This window comes from Habropoda laboriosa, unplaced genomic scaffold, assembly GCF_001263275.1.
Source record: "Habropoda laboriosa isolate 0110345459 unplaced genomic scaffold, ASM126327v1 scaffold10, whole genome shotgun sequence".
Lineage (NCBI taxonomy): Eukaryota > Metazoa > Arthropoda > Insecta > Hymenoptera > Apidae > Habropoda > Habropoda laboriosa.
In genome coordinates this window covers 1-15743 of record NW_017100129.1, presented here as the reverse complement: position 1 = coordinate 15743, position 15743 = coordinate 1, and the positions used below count along the sequence as shown (strand labels likewise).

At 41.3% G+C, this 15743-nt stretch overlaps 2 protein-coding genes across 2 annotated transcripts in view; one reads left to right on the top strand and one right to left on the bottom strand.

The window, feature by feature from the left end:
• The window catches only part of LOC108570894, a 20366-nt gene extending 13243 nt beyond the window's left edge, over window positions 1–7123 (top strand). Inside the window, exons 6-7 of the mRNA XM_017932863.1 lie at window positions 1247–1390; window positions 6661–7123. Coding sequence (XP_017788352.1) covers window positions 1247–1390; window positions 6661–6726 — 210 coding nt within the window. The 3' untranslated portion in view covers window positions 6727–7123. The remainder of the gene's footprint in view (window positions 1–1246; window positions 1391–6660) is intronic.
• A 967-nt stretch (window positions 7124–8090) lies between these two features.
• LOC108579291 (mitochondrial amidoxime-reducing component 1-like) lies at window positions 8091–14690 on the bottom strand (the record flags this gene model as incomplete). The annotated part of the gene is made up of 4 exons (XM_017942836.1): window positions 8091–8672; window positions 9172–9449; window positions 9523–9801; window positions 14392–14690. Coding segments are annotated over 4 exons (1016 nt in total), but the record flags the coding sequence as incomplete, so codon positions are not given.
• Window positions 14691–15743: the final 1053 nt, after the last annotated feature.

Below are 15743 nucleotides of genomic sequence, written 5' to 3'. Positions count from 1 at the left end.
AGATTTCTTCTTTAGGGAAAATAAAAGATTTTCCGTTCGAAGAGATCTCTTCTTTAGGGAGAGAAGAGATTTTCGTTCGAAAGGATCTTTTCTTTGGGGAGAGTAAGAGATTTTCGTTCGAAGAGATCCCTTCTTTAGGGGAAATAAGAGATTTTCGTTCGAAAAGATCTCTTCTTTAGGGGAAATAAGAGATTTTCGTTCGAAGAGATCTCTTCTGTAAGGAAAATAAGAGATTTCTTCTTTAGGGAAAATAAAAGATTTTCCGTTCGAAGAGATCTCTTCTTTAGGGAGAGAAGAGATTTTCGTTCGAAAGGATCTGGAGGAAGTAGATTTATTTTCAGTAACTTGAGTATCTCTTCTTTGGAGAGAATAAGAGATTTTCTTCCGAAGAGATCTCTTCTTTAGGAAAGATACGAGATTTTCCTTCGAAAATATCTCAAGCAAACAGATTTATTTCCGATAATTCGAAGATCTCTTCTTAAGGAAGAATAAGAGATATTCGTTCGAAAAGATCTCTTCGTTAATGAAAATAAGGAGATTTTCGTTCGAAGAAATCTCGAAGACACAAACTTATTCTCGATAACTCTCACAGTTAGCTGAGTCGTTTGGTCAACCACACGAATTCTTCTAGTAGTAATTTTGATAGCACGCTGCGTGACGTACGTTTCTTCAACGTCTGAAACGAAACGACCGTATCACAAAAGGTGGGTATATGATCGAGCGTGCGTCATGCTGCCTGTAATTATCACAGTAATCTTATTATCTCTTATGGGTCCTGGTGAATATACATATATTTTTAGTATTGTTGCACCTTGTAGGTTGTCCATACTCACTTATATCGTTATTATCCTTCGAAACAAGTGAATACAAACAAAGATGTTGCTGTTGTAAGTGTATGGACACCCTATATATATATATACATATACCGGAAACAATGTCACGAGCCGAAGGAGCGCACGTAAGGATCGTAGCAGCAAGATCGATGGATCGTAGGCCGCAAGTAGGATTCAGGATGTAAAAGCACCGTAGTGTCGGGAGCGCTGGAGCTGGACGTGGAGCTGCTACAAACACTGCAACTATCTTCCTCATTTCAAATATACGACAACGATTCACGCGACGATCGATGAGAATGAAAACGATCTTCGCAACTTGTCTATCATTCATCTTCTCTCGTACTCTTCCCGTGAACAAATTGTTCAATTTCGACGGTGATTTTGTTTAATTGGTGGATCGATTGTAATTGCAGCTCGTGGCCGGAAGTGGAGGAAACTCTTCTGGCGGCGTCGCTGGAAAGGCCGAGGAAACTCCGGAAGCGGTTCCTGGACCAGTTACCAGGTTGTTTGTCATCGCGAACAGAGGAATTTCGAACCTTATTCAGGATCTCATTCTTGTGAGTATTTCATTGTTTTTGTTTGTAAAAAGAGTAGGTTGAGTATGAAGGAATCTCCAGGTCGACGCGATATTTTCGCGGTGCTTTATGTGTGTTTTCACGCGAACGCGAGAAATTTCTGCTCAGAGTGCGAAATTTTGGCGATTTTTCTCGCGGTGGATTTATCTCCCTCTTCGTTTTCTTCGCCGACGCTCCAAATTTGCGGCGTGAAAGCAACGATAAACGTAGAAAAGGAAGACACTGTGAATCTTAGAGATCATTGAATATTCGCTCCGGCAGCGCAAAATTTCGTACTTTGGTTATCTTACTTCGAGGCGTTTTCTTCGTCGACGCTCTAAATTCGTGACATGAAGACAATGACAAACGTAGAAAAGGAAGACACTGTGAATCTCAGAAATCATTGTAAAATATTCGCTGGGGCAGAGAAAATTTGGTACTTTCGTTATCTCACTTTTCGTTTTCTTCGCAAGCGGTCTAAATTTGCGACACGAAGACAATGACAAACGTAGAAAAGGAAGACTGTGAATCTGAGCGGTGGCGCAAAAATTTCATACTTTCGTTATCTTACTTCAAGGCGTTTTCTTCGCCGACGCTCTAGATTCGCGACGTGAAGACAATGACAAACTTAGAAAAGGAAGACACTGTGAATCCCAGAAAATTGAATATTTTAGTTATCTTACTCCGAGGCGTTTTCTTCACCGACGCTCTAGATTCGCGACGTGAAGACAATGACAAACGTAGAAAAGGAAGACACTGTGAACCCCAGAGATCATTGAAATATTCGCCCCGGCAGCGCAAAATTTCATACTTTCGTTTTCTTCGCAAACGCTCTAAATTCGCGACGTGAAGACAATGACAAACGTAGAAAAGGAAGACACCGTGAATCCCAGAGATCACTGCAAAACATTCACTACAGCAGCGCAAAATTTCATACTTCAATCTGAACAAAGAAGCGAATTTCTCTGTCTCTGCGAATTTTTCTCCCGGATTCCAAGGATTCTTTCTTCTTCTACAATAAGAAATTTTACGGTATTCTTTCATCGATGCCGAAACATTCGCTACAACTCTGGTAACTCAATCCACCGACTAAATCACCACCGACGATTTGCACAACGATCGTGAAAGAACGTTTCACAAAGACAACGGTTTCACCGCGGGCAAACGAGCGACGCGAATGAAACTCTCCTTCAGGTTCGATCGCGTTGCGGTAATCAACGGTCGAACCACTGCGGCTAAAAGTCGATTATGCTTAACGAAGCAGGGAAGACACAAAGCAGAACATGTCGAATAAAGAAAAAAAAAAAAAAAAAAAAAAAAGAGAAAAAGGGTCGATCGATACGCCACATGTTACGACATTTCAAGTCGGCGAAACGAAGTGACTTTTTCTAGCCACACGGCGTGACGAGTCTCGAACAAAGCACCGTTAACCCTTTCCTCTAGCATTCGTAATCCTTCTGCAAAGTCAAACTTGAATTGTTCTCTCTATAAACGGGTTATTTTTTCACCACGACTTATGTAAGCGATTTGTTCGAAAGTGAAACCGCCGGTTATCGTCATTCGGATCGGAATATTTGTCTACGATTTGTTCATATTAAGTTTATCTGCTCTTTTTTTCTATTTTTTTTTGCTTCCGTTAACGCGAGTTTATCGGCGATTCTGATCGGTAATTGCATCAGGACCCTTCGATCCGGGGAGAAATATCGAGCGCGGCGAACGATTAGGATTGGCATTCCGATGTGAAAACAGGTTGTCGAAAGTTAGATAGGCTGTGATAGAAACATCGTGACAGCTTGCTTACAAAATACCTAATTAATCACTGCTTCTCATCCTTATCTAATACCCTAGAAACGTCAACTTGCTTCCTCGGAGTGATTTGCCTGCTCTTAACACGAGTGTCCACGTTGCGAGACATGCTTACTATCGCAACGTTTCGCAGTTCAAACGACAGAAGTTAATTGCGAAAATAAAAGGAAAGATTTGTGACGCTAGTGCGAAAGGTTGGAAGCATTCGCAATTTTCTCGGCGAACGAAGAGAGAAGAGATCTCTGAATGAATTACGGTGGAATTTTTCATACGAGGATTCAGTCAAAAGTGACGCGTGCCTCGGTGTCGTTCTAGATATGAAACCAGGCTGTTGCGCAACCGCTCAGGATCGATAGAAAGCAAAAATGTAAGCGACTTTCTCTATGAAATAGCTCGTCCATTTGCCGGCTGACTTATGCAAGCAGCTGCTACGTGGCTCCTGGCACGCGATATTGCCAGGAGCACGGTTCAACAGCTCCATTTCATCGCGATTTCTGTTGATCCTTCGTCCTAGAGCGATGCTTCGAGTAGATCGTCCTCTTTAACCCCTTGACGCTCGTATTCCTTTTGAGTTGATGCGCTAAAAATGGTCGATTTTAGTGTTTTTTATTTGCTAGGTTTGTAGAAAGAAGTATTCTATTTGTTTGTGATGTTGGGACTTAGATTTTTGGTATAGAATAGGATAAAGCGAAAATAATGAAATAAAATTGCACTTTTTCCAGGATTATGCGAGGCATGAGCGTTAAGAAACCACCAGATTCCTTACAAAAGGGGCCTCGATACTCTTTGCGCGGTCCTGACCGAGATTTCAGCTTATATTTTTGTGAATTCAATTTTTTCGACATCTGAATCTTCTTTCCTTTGACTTATGATTAATTTTACGACTGTGCTATATTCCTTGCTCAGATTCCTTGCAAAGGGAATCTCCATTCCCTTCGTATAGCCCTGGCCGAGATTTTAGGTCCTTAACTGCTCATATTTCTGTGAATTCAATTTCTTCGAGACCTAAATCTTCTTTACTCTGACTTCTGACTAATTTTACAAAAGGAATCTCAATACCCTTCGTACGGCCCTGGCCGAGATTTAAGAGCCTTAACAGCTCATATTTCTGTCAACTTAACTTTCTGGACACTCGAATCTTTTATTTTGGCTTCTGACCAATGTACGACCGCTCTATATCGTGTCTTCAAGGAACCCTCAGATTCAAAATTACGAAAGGAATCTCGATACCCTTCGTATGGCCCTGGCCGAGATTTAAGGTCCTTAACAGCTCATATTTCTGTCAACTTAATCTTCTGAACACCTGAATCATCGTTACTTCGACTTCTGACCAACTTTACGACCGCACTATATCGTCTTTCGTACTATATCTCGTATACGTGTCATATTTGTTCCAACAGAAACATTCTGCTTTCTATTATGAAGTCCAATAATTCCTCTGAATATTAACGAGTTTATTATTACATCTTTCGTTTCATCGCGTCTCTAAATATCTTTCGAAAAGCTTTCTGAACACCTGCTTCAATTAGCAGAATTAAAGACCCATCGACGGTGTTTGCAAGCTTTCTAAAAGTAGCAGTAAACTGTTCGTACAATTGATAACACATTATCACGTGCCAGCGTTCTAGTTTAGATGATTACAGCCACTCGTCAAAGATCCAAGCATTCCTCTCTAGTATTGTCAACTCCAATCGAAAGCGAAACAGATCGACGAAAAAGAAAAACGCGGAGAACAGGCTAGTTAGGTGTTTCAAATCACGTTTTCCAATCCTCTACGCCTGACAATTCTCTCACGACACAATTTCAAACAAAAACTGGTCCATTTTTAACTAAACGCTTATTCTTCGCGGTAAAAATCGTCGAGATGCTCGTCTAATTGATCGTTCTCGCCATTTCGAGCAACACACGGGGAAAAACAGAACCGAAATGAACAAAATTTTCCAGCGACTTTCGTTCAGTTACTGTAGTAACGGTGTAAAGAAAGCGGTGCGAAAAAAAAAAAAACAAGAACAGGCGAAGAATTCGCGTGAAAACGAATCCACTCCGTTCCGTGTTTTTCTTTGCTCGTGTCGCGCGTAATTGATCGTCCACGTCTTTATTACACCACGTCGAGGCGACGGAACGTTCTCCAGGCGAGAAACCAGAGAAAGCACAACGTTATGAACGAACGGAGGAGAAACAAAAACAAAAAAAAAAAAACAGACGCAAGGTGTACGATAGTATTATAGCGTGGAGCGTTATTAAAGTTAATCGCACCTATTATGCACAACCTTCGCGGAGCGTGCTCGCTGAAAAGAAGCGGGCATCGGCTGGAAAGCGTTCACGGTTCGTACATCGCGCGGAATTCGTCTGCTTCACCCGCGAATCGGAAACTCGCAGGCTCCGTTGGATCCACTTGTCGATCGATCGTCGTTTCTTTCGTTCGTCACGGTGAAACCGGCGTGGATAAGAAGTGTCGAAAGCGGCTGTAACGTGTCTCTTCGAAAGCGTTGCGAACGTTTGTTCTACGTGGAACAGTCGTGAAATTGTCGCCTGGACGAAGGAATGTCGAATGAAGAAAGAACCGACGTGATTCACTTGGGGATTCTTCGAGTTGTTGTTGAAATTTTCTTCGCGCCCAAAATCGAATGTTCCAAGCGAGCGCATAGAGAACGTCTACGTGGAACGATAAGATCAGGAAGTGAGGCTTGGATTAGAAAGAAATTTCCTTTCCTTTATCGTTTCACCGACACTGTTTGTACGAGTTTTTTCGAACTTGCCGCTGAATTATTTGTCCTGTGAAATTGGACGGAATTTTTCTTCATTTGGCTAGTGATCCTGAGACTCCTGAGTCCTCAGCCATCGCATGGAAGCTTAAAGAAGAGATTCCTTCACGTAGTTCTTCTTACACGTTGATCCTAAAACAATTGTTTTTTGAAGAACGTTTCATAACATTTGAATGTGTTATATTTTGCAAAAAATGTAGAGTACGTTTTTGCGTTGAATTTACTTTTAGTCATATGTATTTATAGAACAAAATAGTATTGCATAATAGTGTACTAATATAAAACTAGTCTGAATGTAATTCTTCTGGTGTCAAACATGAATAGCAAAGTATGTTCGTCAAATGCTTGATTGTAACTGATTGAATACTGCATCGTTGCTTTTCAATTAGTTCGATTCTTCGTTCTGTGATCGTTTCTTATTCTTTAGAGACAAGAAGAGCGAAGAACGTCTTATTCTTCTTATTTACAGTATTTTTCACACACAGCAATGGTGATTTTATAACATCAAACTTAAAAGTTAAATTTTGCGCAAAGGAGCTAAATCTAATTTAAAAGTATTTCGACTCGTGAGTTCTGGGAATCCTACACACAGAATTCCTAAGATAAATCTCTCGACGCGTGTCACTTCGCCTCTTCTTTCGCAAGACGAGCGTTTCATTGGTGAACGGTGAAGTCTAATTGGATAAACGTTTCCTTTTGCAGCGTCTGGCAGCGACAAGCGAGCGCATCGTGAACTTCAAGGCGAGATTGATCACTTCCATCATTTAGAGGTCAACGCCGCGCGACAGCGATAGGATGTGGAAGTACAAGAAAAGTATCGATGGTCCTGAAAACTCTCGGGAGCCACGTGGGAGCCATTTAGCCGAGCCGTGATCGTTCTCCAAGCTGGAACACGGGTACGACGTTGGCAACGCGGCCAGCCTCACGCGTTGCCCCCTTGTCCCCGAGGTCCGACGTGTCACGTCGATGATTAGCGTAATCGTCCACGTGAAACAATTATAAAAGGCGTAAACCTCGCGACTCCGAGTTCATTCGTCACATCAGATCGCGCGGCGATCACCTGTCTCTCCTCCGCCTATCCTCCTGCCTCGCTTCTCTTTCTATTCTCTCTTTCTTCGTTTCCTATCTCTCGTCCTCCAACGTGTAATTTTTTTTCTCTCTAATCTTTTGTTTCTTTTTACTCGCACTCTCTTTCTCTCTCTACGTAGCTTAGCCCATTTTGTTTCTTCGATTAGAAAGTTCCCACTGCCGAGATTCACACCGATGAAACTGGAAATTTCTTTAAAATTACAACATTCTTCAGGATTTATTCTTTCAATTGTGAATGATTTTTTGTTTGCTTTTGTTGTCGTACCTTGCTGATTTAGAGATAGCGTAAGGTCGAGCAGAATCTCGAGTGAACTTGTACATAGCTGTTTTCCCGGTATGCAACAGTACGAAGCATTGATCGTGTTTCTCTCTTCTCGATCGATCCACACACACATACAATAGGCTTTTTTTCCCTCTCGTTCAGCGGTCATGTTTCCTTGTCAGATTATTTCTTCGAGGCACTATTCGCGGTGACCAGAAGAGCGAATCAAGTAGATCCTATAACCATTGTACAAAAGTGAACAGAGTTTGAGATTATATCGCGTAGATATTGCGTGTACTCGTACATATTCGCCGCACTCGAGATGGAACGATATCATTCTCTTATATCTCTTCTCGAGAGTGGACACGATAAGAGAATGAAGATCGTCGATGAAATAACCTTGGAAGTGTGTTGATCTATTCGAATTGAACGCATTATCTATCTTATTGTAAATCGTCCCTGTTGTTTTGTAGTGTAAATAAATAAATATTATATTGTCATAAACGCGTGTTCTTTCTAACCTGAGAATTTCACCTGTTAACTGTGCAACGCGAGTTAACTCGTTGTTGATTTAGAACACGGTAATCTATTTACGCCTGTATTAAATGTAAAATACATCGTATTCGCATTTGCAAGAACGAAGAGGAAGTAAATGATTATAATTCTTGCTCATTTTTAATTATAAACTAGAGAGATTCAATCTCTCTAAGAAAGGTGGAAAGGTGGACACAGTTAACAGGTTAAGAAGAACGAGAAAAGAAAAAAAAAGATGTTTCCCTGCGATTCGTTTATTTCTTACGATAATATAATATATATATATACTCGATACAAGTACTGTAGGAATAGCAAAATCAGCGTTACTCGAACGCCATCATATTGTCTCCGGTAGTAACGTTGATCCCACGATCAACATTTAGCAAAAATAGCTTCGCTAAGTTTACTCTTTTGCGATAAATGCATTTTCTTCTTCGAAAGCGATATACACTTGGCAAATAGGTTTGAACTATCGATATCACGCGACTATCGCGTACATTTAAATCACCTCTTAACAGAGGGAGCGTTGAATTGTTCCATAAAATATTGTCCTTCACATGCAACTGTTTCCTTTAGGCCCTCTTTCAGCTTCTTTAAATCTGGCTTTGGGAAAAATATGGGCTCCTCGGTGACGCCGATTTCGTCCTCGCAAGAAGCCCATCGGTGTAGCTAGGGAGGCGAGAGGAGTGGTTGCACGTCAGGTACACCGACGTAGACTGGGTCACCTAATCGCACGGTACCATTCGGACTCCTTAGACCAAGATGAATTCCTAAGACTGGACTCTCGCCGGTTAAGGGGCGGATATCTGGATCCGTTATTTGTCTGTAACTGTAACAAAATTATTGCGTTAATTAACCTTGGATTGAAGATGGAGTAATGTAGAAGGCGAGGAAAAATTGGAGAGATCCAATTGAAATTCAAAAAACCCGCGAGCTCTGGTTGGTAAATTATTTCTATTAAATTGTGGAAATATCAGTAAATTGTAAGCTCTATTTTTCCTCCATTCCACAGGCCTCAATCCCACAATATTACAATTATTGAACACCAAGTAAAGCACAGTTACAGTGTAAAATTTAGGAATGTTGCAAAGTGGTACATATTTGCCAATTTCATTCGAATGGGACTCTGCGCCAATGCGCTCTCTCTACTTTTCCTCGTTCTAGCTCCTGTATGCTTAGATATGGAGTACCCGATTCCACAATAATGCAATCATCGAACGCCAAGTAAAGCATAGTTACAGTGTAAAATTTAAAAAATATTGCAAAGTGTTATTCGCCAAACGTATTTATCAAATCGTGCCAATGGAAGAAGTGCACTTCAAGGCAACCTTTTCAGCGTTTTCAAAGGCTCAGCCTTGGGGTTCTTCGTCCCAGTTTCAGGATCAATCGTGGTGAAGATACATCTCGTGCACGGCATCACGGTCTTGAAGAGGACATCTCCGATCTTCACCCATCCCCATTTATCTTCATCGTACGCGACAGCGCCTTTTATCACGAAATTCGGTCGAAACTGTTCCGGAGCAACTGCATCTTCCAATCGAGTGTTCAGATCGACTACCGAGCCTTCGTTTATCAGACAATAACTGGTAGCGTCTGGATACGCGCCCTGTTCAACAAACGAACAATGTATTAATCGTTTAAATTTTCGTTTTTATATTTAGATTAAACAGTGAGCTTACAGTATCATCAGCAGTCGTGAAGAATAGTCTGTTCTTCGACCTGATCTCTCGCGACGGATAATCCAAGGGGTAGTAAACCAATCTAAATCCAGTGTCTTCTTGAAGAAGGAAACGTGACAGCCATCTAGCTGGCTCTTCGCCACAGTCACAGGCGGCTACAGCTTGGCCCCAAACCGCCACACGGAATCCTTTTCCTTTGATTCTCGAGAGATCGATGGCTACTGACATCATTCCAGGAGCGGATAGCGTGAGCACTGTACCAGAGATACTAGGTGACACCTTTAATAAAGAAACTCCGTTAATTCGTCTCGTTGATAAGCGGGAAAATGAGAGTTTTCAGGCTTTCACGACCTGGTTTGATGTATTATAGACAGTAGTGGTCTTCAACCGTTGGTCCGCAAGAATTCGCTAAATAGCAAATGAATCAGTAATAAAAACCAAACAGAGAAATCAAATGAAACAACGCTGCAACCACGTATATCAAATTTGCTTACAAAGAAGCAGCAGCAGATGTCGACTAACCAAAAATTGTAATTTTAGAACATTAGATTTAATAAATAAAATTCTATCTACATTGGTTTTTATTTCTGGCTGACGCCGGTCCACGAAATATTTCTCCGATTTTCGCCGGGCCGCGGGTGTTAAAAGGTTGAAGAACACTGGTCTAGAGCTCAGGAGTTTGCCTCTGGAATGAATGCAGATCTGATTTGTCAATTTCAATAACCAAGTTTCATCTCGTGGGTTTCGATTACTACTCAGAAGGAATGAAGTTTCAGTGAGTATACTTGCAATGCAATCATTTTATACAAGTTGCTTTCGAATTTAGAACGAGTACCTGCAGGATTCGAAAAGGTACTTATAAGTAGCTCGATGTTAGAAAGAATCGAATCTTGAAAATAAGAATTCTATAGCAGATTTAAGTAATGGTACTCATATTAGACCAGTGTTCGAGTCTACTTGCAAGTACCTTTTTCATTTCTACAAGTACTCATAAAAAATTCCAATCTATCTCGTTTAGATTCAGGAAAATTACTTGCAAGTACTGTTTTTATTTTCCGAAATACTAATAGAGGATACAAATCTACTTGTGAGGTACTCCATCCCATCCCTACTGACTAGGTCACATTCCCAGAAGCCCACCTTCTCTGACATAATCGTAAAAATAGGGCACACGTATTGTCATTATTGGCCGACACAATAACATCGACGAATCGGATCATTTAAAATTGCACGACATGTAGATTTAGACGGTGCGAGTGAATTGCCCTTCTTGCCCCTGTACTGCCCTGCGGGCAAGCTCCTGAGCTCCGCACAGTAGTGTTTGAGGCTTTCAGGTGTAAAGCGTGTCCAAAAGGAAATTGGTTCCAAAATACTTTGCGAGTATAACACTTAAACGGTAAACTGTTTAAGGCTTCCAAGTGTAAAGCGTGTCCAAAATACTTTGCAAGTACTCAAAGAGTAAACTCTTTGAGGCTTCCAGGTGTAAAGCGTGTCCAAAAGGAAATTGGTTCCAAAATACTTTGCGAGTATAACACTTAAACGGTAAACTGTTTAAGGCTTCCAGGTGTAAAGCGTGTCCAAAATACTTTGCAAGTACTCAAACAGTAAACTCTTTGAGGCTTCCAGGTGTAAAGCGTGTCCAAAAGGAAATTGGTTCCAAAATACTTTGCAAGTACTCAAACAGTAAACTCTTTGAGGCTTCCAAGTGTAAAGCATGTCCAAAAGGAAATTGGTTCCAAAATACTTTGCAAGTACTCAAAGAGTAAATTGTTTGAGGCTTCCAGATGTAAAGCGTGTCCAAAAGGAAATTGGTTCCAAAATACTTTGCGAGTATAACACTTAAACGGTAAACTGTTTAAGGCTTCCAGGTGTAAAGCGTGTCCAAAATACTTTGCAAGTACTCAAAGAGTAAACTCTTTGAGGCTTCCAGGTGTAAAGCGTGTCCAAAATACTTTGCAAGTACTCAAACAGTAAACTCTTTGAGGCTTCCAAGTGTAAAGCGTGTCCAAAACGAAATTGGTTCCAAAATACTTTGCGAGTATAACACTTAAACAGTAAACTGTTTAAGGCTTCCAGGTGTAAACCGTGTCCAAAAGGAAATTGGTTCTAAAATACTTCGTAAGTACTCAAACAGTATACTTAAAACCAATTTCCGTTCGGACACGGTTTACACCCGGAAGAATCCTCGAACCGTACTACCTGCAACCAGGAGAACGATAGAAATTTGCAAATCCGAGAGATATCGGAATGTAAATCTTCGAAATCTGGAAACTCTCGAACGAGGTTCAATCAGAGCGAAACAAAGTCGTTGCTCGGACTCGAGGGAGAAAAAACGTTCACCGCGAATTACTCCGCGTCCGATTCCTGGCCGGTTAATTCCTCAAGTTTTTTACAACGATGAAACGGCTCGTTAATTTCGATTATAAAAGTTTCGCGTTTCCTGAGTCGAGGAGGAAACATCCAAAGATGGCGTCCAAGACTGTGACTTAACGATCCATGAAGAGGACGCGGGAAACGGTGTAAAATGGCCACGATTATCGCGCACCGATCAGCTTCTTCCAATCTTCTTCCCGCCAGCTTTCGCGATAAATTCCTCCTCGAGAATCTTGTTTTTCTTCCCTCGTTGCAACAGCGAAACGTCTCCCTTTCTCACTTGTGTCGGAGATACTCCGATTAGATTAGATAATTTACCAACTACCCGATCGCAATCTTATCTTAGACGATGTAATCGAGGTGCTTTGAAGAAATAATTATTCTTCTCATTATCCAGCCAGCATCGTGTAAAAAGCAGACGAAAATTATTTCTTCAACGAGCCTCTTGGATACATGTGAACCTTATCTCTGAGATGTCTAACATAACACTTTATCTCGGAACAAGCCTTCAACTTTGCACTCAACCTTTTCATGCTAGAAATCTACCAATTCACTTTTGATTAATTAATCCCGTTATCTTTCTCGAGTCAAATGGCATAATTTTCAGTATTGCAAGGTTTGGTGATTTGAAATGGAAATATAGTTTAGAAATAATACAATGGTATAGGTGAACTTAATATAATTCTATGCAGGAATGTGCTCTTGTCTCTGGAAGCCTCGTTGTCTCTCTCATTAAGTATGCTGTGACTCTTTGTCTTTAATCTGTTTTTTACGCTGTTCTAACACACCTGCTGACTCTTTTATTCTTGTACTCGCACGTTCTTCTTGTCTCTATTATTATGTCGTTCTCGTTTTACGCAGACATTCCTCCGAGACGCTCAGCCACATCCATCCAAATCCATTCGTTCTCACGGTATTATAGTAACGAGGGAACGTCCCGAAGTGACAATCGCCGATATTGACGACACTTTGGTATATGGTAGAACTCAAAGAAATATTTAACACGTATTTCTTTTTAAGTGCAATTCTGTGTATCGAAGGGATGAAAATCGCCCTAAAAAATGGGAGATTACAATAAGAACAATACAGAAATTTTCAATTTTGCTCTATTCCTCTATCTCTGATCTTCGAATACGATTTTCACCCCTTCACTGTGGATGATTGTCGATACAAAAAAATACTCGTCGAATATTTTTCTCAGAATTACCATACACCAAAGTTTCCTCAAAATCTTCCCTTTTCGTCCCAAAACACTCTTCCTTCACTCTTCAATCTTTGAGAGCGATTTTCAGTCCTTAACTCTGAACAAGTGCCGATACAAAAAAATACTCGTCGAATATTTTTCTCAGAATTACCATACACCAAAGTTTCCTCAAATCGGTGCTCAAAATCTCTCCAAGATCTTCCCTTTTTAGTTCCAAAAACACTCTTCTCTCGCTGTTACACTGTAACAACGTTTATGATGCGACCCTAGGCGCGAAGAAGACCAAGAACCCGTAACACAATAAGTTTATGAAGCCACCGGCCATCGGTTACTTTCTACGATGTTTTAAACTTAAGCAATATACTTCTTTAATTTCGGCTTAATGCCGTTTCTATTTTTTATTGTAATTTTGCATGCCTTGGTAAGGTCAAGGCGCTTCATAAAGTTATTACCTGTTACGGTCGAGGGACGCGGAAATTCCCGGACGTCACCCGAGGTTCCCATCGGTACCTGGCGATCCACGATCAATCGTAGGCGGTCACCTTGCTGGTGACTCTAGCAAATGGGGATCCAATGGAAAGATAGCAACCCCTTCCGGGTCTATTTCCAGAAGACCACAAGAACCAATCCGCGTTCCTCACCCCCGCCAAAAAATTGTATATAAGACATAAATTAAGCTAAACAAAAACACACAAGTATTATACACCAGTACACTTTCAACAAAAACCACGTTTCTCGGTAAAAATTTGTAATACCGCGCTGCAGCCACAATAATGATAACATTAAATTGAGTGAAGGGGTAACTGCAATTATATCTCGCATCCAACCCCCAACTATTCAAGCTTCCATTAATTTACCGCTTGAAGCGTATTGAGTAGAGTTTAAAATAAAACCGATAAATACTATGTACGCGCTGAACACTCGCATTTCAATCCTTGAGAGAGATTTTCAACCCTTCACTCTCAACGATTGTCGCTGCAAAAAAATACTCGTCGAATATTTTTCTCAGAATTACCATACACCAAAGTTTCCTCAAAATCTTCCCTTTTCGTCCCAAAAACACTCTTCCTTCACTCTTCAATCTTTGAGAGCGATTTTCAGTCCTTATCTCTGAACAAGTGCCGATACAAAATAAATACTCGTCGAATATTTTTCTCAATACTACCATACACCAAAATTTCCTCAAAATCTCTCCAAAACCTTCCCTGTTCAGTCCCAAAGACACTCTTCTCTCACACTTCCACCAAATAATTCTCCGTCCACGCAACTCTCCTTCCAAACAATCCACTCACCTGAACCATTTTCGGCAACTGTCTCGCCGTAACGAAGTGTCCGTTCAAGTCGATCACCATCAGCGTCCTGTCCCGCAGCCATCCAGACTTCAGTCCCAGTTTCGTGCACTCCATCGAGTTCATTCTGACAGGACCCAGAGATTTCACCGGATAGACGACCAGATCGCTCAGCTCGCCCACCTTTCGCCATTGCGACGGCGGCTGTTCCTTCTGCCTCTTGGTCCACCACCACCAGAGGAAGACGACTACTGTGCCGACGCCGACCGCCACCGCAGACACGTACGTCAGCCGCGTTCTGTCTGCTCGGCAAACGTTCGGTGATTAATTCTCAACGGTTTAGTGACCATGCAAAACGGTCCGTTGCAAAATCGCCGGCGTGCAGCGGCGATTCAACGTCCAGATTCGACGTTGATGAACTGTTCGTATCGTGGGGAAACATTTGAATCGCCTGCTACTGTGTGCACCCGATTATCTCGCTTATTTACACTCTACGAATTTTATATCTCGTCCTCTAAATACGGTTCCTCCGTTTTGTGGGCATTTTTAACGCGACGGCTGCCAACGTGAACACCGTCTTTTCCACCTGTGTTGTAAGATACGCCGGCGTATCACGCTACATTCTACTTTACACCGCAATTTTTTTACAAGCTTTTACGGTTTCGCGGCACGTCAGGAAGAGAGTAACGCAACGTGAAATTTTATTGTTTAGCGAAAAAATTGGGAGGATCGTAGAGTAACTGAATGGAAGCTTTTGAGAAGACAGTCGCTGTTCAATCGCTCCGACAGTCAACGTGTTAACGTTTTTAAGCGCCGGCTGTTTTGTTGGAAAGTTGACTCAAAGCGCCGCGATATTTACGAGTTTTGTAGAAACACGCACTTTTACGAAATCAAAGAAAACGTGAAAGAGAAAATTTCTATCGACAAATTTTACGTAGTGCTTATTACAGGCACAGCGACGAATTCTAATCGTATAAATATTCAGCCACTTGCTACTCCACACATTACGCCTTAAGGGGGTCTTCTAGCGTGACGGCCGTTTTTTCACGCCTTTTTTGCTAATTTATTACAAAAGGTTTTTCGAAGTTAGGATTAGTTTACTAGATGACGTGTGCAAAAAATTTGGAAGAAATTGCAATTTGTGGGTTTACAACTTTTTCATCTGAGCTTGTTGTGAAAATTTGATTTATAGTTGGGGCCACGATATAGCGAGGTCGTAAATTAAACTCTCAAGAATCGGCACCGATTGATGATGCGGCACTCAAGGCCGTGTGTTGCAGTCTGTTTGAGGATTCCAACAATAAACTTTGGTACTTCAAGTAGAAAATGGTATTTCATTTACAAATGGAAAATAT